General features: G+C 41.7%; 1 protein-coding gene across 1 annotated transcript in view; it reads right to left on the bottom strand.

The window, feature by feature from the left end:
• Positions 1 to 2538: 2538 nt before the first annotated feature.
• LOC143023978 (caltrin-like protein 2) overlaps positions 2539 to 5000 on the bottom strand; it is a 16248-nt gene continuing 13786 nt past the window's right edge. Inside the window, exon 5 of the mRNA XM_076182662.1 lies at positions 2539 to 3228. Within this exon, the coding sequence (XP_076038777.1) occupies positions 3213 to 3228 (16 nt within the window). The 3' untranslated portion in view covers positions 2539 to 3212. The remainder of the gene's footprint in view (positions 3229 to 5000) is intronic.

Below are 5000 nucleotides of genomic sequence, written 5' to 3'. Positions count from 1 at the left end.
TGAGGAGGTGAGGAGGAGAACAGGGGTGAAAAAGGATTTGGGAGATAGGGTTGATGAAAGAATATTAGGATGGTTTGGACACATGGAAAGAATGAGTGAAGAAAGACTAGTAAAAGAGGTATGGAAGGCAGATGTGGAGGGAGTGAACATGAGGGGACGTCCTAGGATGAGGTGGATGGATGGGGTGAAGGGGGCTTTGGGGAAGAGGGGAATGTCTGTTGAGGAAGGAAGGGATACATCGTGTTGGAAAAAACTTGTTTTTCTTTTGTCACCTCCATCGATCCCTCCGATTCACTTGCATACTCGAAAGCGCGCACACAAAATATCACTATGCAAACTATATAGTTTTCTCAATAATTTACATAGAATGACATTTGATATGCCGGAGGAAAATCATGTCCCTCCAGCAGATCAGATTCCTTTCCGAAAGCTGAAGGCTGGAATTACGCTCCAAGAGTCGGAGGAAAAATAGCCCAGTGTGGTAACGCTCTAAAGCATTGAGTAGAATGTCATCATGGCAAAGACCTCAAAAATATTTCGATGAAATCCCCTTGCTACAACGACGTTGTAGAAAAGGTAGAAAGACGGGAAAAATCAGTGAGAAGAAAACTGAAATGAGTCTGAGAGAAAAATAGAAATGAACTGAATTATACTAAAAGAAAAATGATGTATGTATTTTTCCGCCTCTTGGCATGTTTTCGTGTGAAGTGTCTGTGTTTCCTTGAGAAACAAGTTTATTCTGTGTGTACCAATGAATATCAAGTTGAACTATATTCACATTGATCATACACGATTTTTCATGCATGTAGGTGAGATAGTGGGGCAGAAGTCTGTGCGGCGAGGTCTGGGTGTTGTGTCGAATTAGGTGTTTGTGTTTGGCGTGCAGTCGTTCTAGACATCTCGAGTTTAGTTTATGTGTTGGATTAGGTGTACGTGTTCGGCGCACAGTCTTCCTAGATGTCTCGAGTGAAGTTTGTGCTTGTGTTGGGTGTTTTGAGTACCGGAAATGCAGCAACTCCCATTATTTATTCTATGCATCGCCTAGAGGGTCATTAGGAGAGCTCACTTCCAATACAATGACGTCATCACTCAAGCAAATGACATAGTCTAATTGAAGGCCTTCTCCCCTTCTTCTCTTCCTTCTCCTCCCCTTCCTTCTCTTCCTCCCTTACCTTCTTCTCCTCTTCCTGTTCCTCCTCTCCCTCCTCTCCCCCTCCTCTTCTGACCCCACGCTACCAGGAAAATCTCTGGAATATCCTTCTTGTTACCTCTATTATTGAACAATGAATTTTTCATTCTTTTTACCTCTGTATTTGAACAGGTGGTGTCTGGCTTACTTGAATTTTGTGTGCGAGTGACTTGGTCAGTAGTATAATATGTATAGACTCTTCAAACCAAAGACTGGAACCTGCAAACCTTACTGACTTAAATACTTATTCATCGATTAATGGTGTAGGTTAAAGTGTATAATGAAAAGGTTAACTTAGATGTGTTTAATCGCTGTTCAAACCCTCCGGTGCCTAGGAGCGGCCAAAACAATTACAAAACACAACGAAAGTGAAATCCAGTACTCGTCCGTAAAATTGTGGACATGTTGATATTCACCTGCTAGATAAAAACAGACGTGGACACACTTAATAGGTTCACAAGTTCCTCGTAACTGTTTATCATCTCAGGCTCACCCCTTGCCATTTGTTCTTTGTAATCTATACTTGTCTATCCCTTTTGATGTGTTAGAAGGAAAATATGCAGCCAGCCAGAAGTTTTTGTTTGTAGGATTGGCATGAGGGTGGTGGTGGTCGTCGGGACTTCAATCTCCATTGAAGTCTCGTAGTCGTAAAAATTGCCCAATTTTATCGTTGAATAATTGTGCATTTGAGTATTATATATATAATGCATTTATGTATGTATCTTTTTGGTGCAATAGGCATCCATCCCCAGCATCATCCTACTCACTTTCTACATCATCCTATCCCCCAGCACCCTACGATGTATCTACACACATGCATATACACACATAAGTTTCTAAATAACACTCCATTACAGAACACCAAATTCCATAATCCACTAAGGTTGCCCTGAAATCAATCCAGCACAAAAATCACTCCCAGGACGACTAGAGTGATACTAACATGCCTAAGATCAGGCCTCCACCCAGCAGCCAGTCTGTTGTAGTTAAGAATTTTAGTCCAATTGTGTTCCCGGTCTTAGGTACACGGTTAAGTTGGTGTACTTTAGTTAACTTTTCGTATGGGTAGTGTTAAGGAAGTGTGTTTGTAGAGTTTGTGTTGCAGCGCTTTTTCCTAGCAGTTATTTGCTCCAGATCACGGCACGGAATCGTCGTTTCAGTAACGGTTTCTTATGTTGTGCTGTTGCCTCTTCTTGCAGAATGTTCATCCTTCTAAACCAAGCAGAGCGCTTTCGCATATTACAATTATCAAAGTAATACTTGATGAATTGACAAGCTTTGGCAAACTTTCGCATACCATATGCATGTTTATTATTCTTGAAATGAAAACGACTGTCCCGTGTGGGCAATTTGTTCTTCTTTTGTCACAAACATTCCAGGGAAAGTGGTGGATTTCAGTCTTTAATAGAGGTTTAGAGTAGACTTGAATGGCTGGGAAGCGAGGAATTCGGAGGATCCTTCAGATACACCACCGTTAGGAAAACTATGTATGGTTTTATTCTATACTCTAATTTTGTACAGCAAATAACATATCGACCTTCTTGTTACTATGGGAGTGCAACAAAGACGATAAAATATTTTGACAGTAACCAGAATTAAAGTAAAAATGGTACCTGATACAAGCACAGATACCCAAAATAAAAATAAATACTACAAGTAACCAACAGTGTCAAACAAATATCAAATATCCAGTTATAAAAAAAGATAGGAACAGTTTGCAAAACTTCTCTTAACCTCTAATTCTGAACGAGCATTGTGACAGGTTTCAGTGGTGATGCACACATTTTCTTCAGTTCACTGCAAAACTCAATCTTGGATCTTGTATTCACAGAAGACCTCGTTCACAAGAAGTATGTTTACAGGCATTTGTTTATGGACAACCATAGAATGACAAAAAGGGGTTGCTTGTGCCGATGTTGAATGAGCCAGATTCATTTTTACGTTTGTTAACGTCAATATTCCTTGCATGGATGGACGATGGTGGGTCGACCTTCATGCCAGCTATAAATCCAGACTAGCAAGTTCAATCAAACCCGAACCTGAAGATAAAATTGTGAAATAAGTCATTACAGAATCAATAAACAAGCGAGTAAAGCTTTAATTGATAAACCTCTCCTGTCGAGTGCCAGAAAGCATAAAAGATGAACACCCGACGATTGTTTTAACAAAACTCTGAAAACCAACGTGAAGCCATCCCATAGACTAGTCAGCCATGATAAACTTCAGTTTAATGATAATAACAATTATTTAGAATTTGTGAAGTCGTCCCATAAACAAGCATGTCAATTGTTATTCAGAATCAATATCTATCTATACAGAAAGAGCTTTTCCTCCCTTACAAAGGAAATAGCCAAGTCAAAAGGCAACCACCCACTCCCACCCATTCCAATCCTATCCACCACCCTTCCCTCCCTCTCACTTAGCTCCCATGGACGACAGGTCATCCATGTATCCCACCCACTGCCCTGGGTCAGAAGCAACGCAGCAAGATATGGACCATAAGGTCTCCTGTCGGCATGCTACGCCTTTGTAATCCTTAGTAATCCACAGCAAGAACGCTCCATTCAATCAGCGATAACCCCCTCCCCCGCACTCTCCGTCCCATTATGCAGAAAGAAAGAAGACGGGGAGAAATCCCTTCGGGATGCATCAAAATACTACTCATGCATAATCGCTACCAACCCACCATCCCCCACACCCTCCCTTCTTTCCTTATATCACAGTATCATCCATACGCAGCCGTTCTCCAGTCGCCCCTTACTCCTGCCTTCTCCCTTCCTTGCTCAACAGATATGACTCTTGCTCAAAGTACTTTTCACCCCATCCATCCATCTCATTCTCGGTCGTCCCTTCAAGTTCACTCCACCCACCTCTGCCTTCCACACCTCTTTTACTGATATTTCTTCACTCATTATTTCCACGTGTCCAAACCATCCCAATACTCTTTCATCAGCTCTATCTGCCATCTCCTTTTCTTCTCCTCACCTTGTTTCTCACTCTGTCCAACCTTGTAACCCTTACCATACTTCTCAGGCATTTCATCTCAAGCACATCTAAAATTTTCCTTTGCCTCTTAAATCCCATGTCTCTACCACATACAGTGCCGTCGGCACAACCGCACCCTCATATACTCTCCTCTTTGCATCCATTTCCAGATGCCTATTTATCATGACACTTTTTAATTCATGGAGGCTTTTACTTGCTTTTCTCAATCTACAAGTTCCTTTCACCCCCACTCTTACATTTCCAGCCACGTATGACCCAAAATACTTAAAGCTATCAACTTCCTCCAGCTTCTCTCCTTTAAGACTTACTTCCAACTCACTGCCAGCCTCTCCCCTCGTACATCTCATCACCTATCAATTATGTTCACCTTCAATTTTCCCCTATCGCATACCCTCCCAAACTCCACCACTAACTCCCTTCTCCGACCTTGCCACAAACGCAGTGTCGCCAGCAAACAACAACTGGTTCACCTCCCACTACCCTTGTCCTTCTCCCGTACCACCCCATCCATGTATACATTGAACAGCCATGGCAACATGACATCCCTGTCGCATTCCTACCCTTATTTCAAACCACTCACTCTTTTCATTTTCAAATCTAATTGACTCTTCTATCATCGTAAAAACTCTTGACTGCCCTTAACAGCATTCCCTCAATCCCATACATATACAAAACCTTCCACAGTGCTTTTATGTCTACCCTGTCATGAGCAGTTTCCAAATCCATAAAGGCCCAAAATACATCCTTAATTTTTGCTAAAGGTTGATCACATATCTGCTTTACCACGAAAACCTGATCCATGAAA

The sequence above is a fragment of the Oratosquilla oratoria genome, unplaced genomic scaffold (assembly GCF_046742065.1).
Source record: "Oratosquilla oratoria isolate Oo_2021 unplaced genomic scaffold, ASM4674206v1 SCAFFOLD74, whole genome shotgun sequence".
NCBI lineage: Eukaryota > Metazoa > Arthropoda > Malacostraca > Stomatopoda > Squillidae > Oratosquilla > Oratosquilla oratoria.
This window is presented reverse-complemented; position numbering and strand designations above follow the sequence as displayed.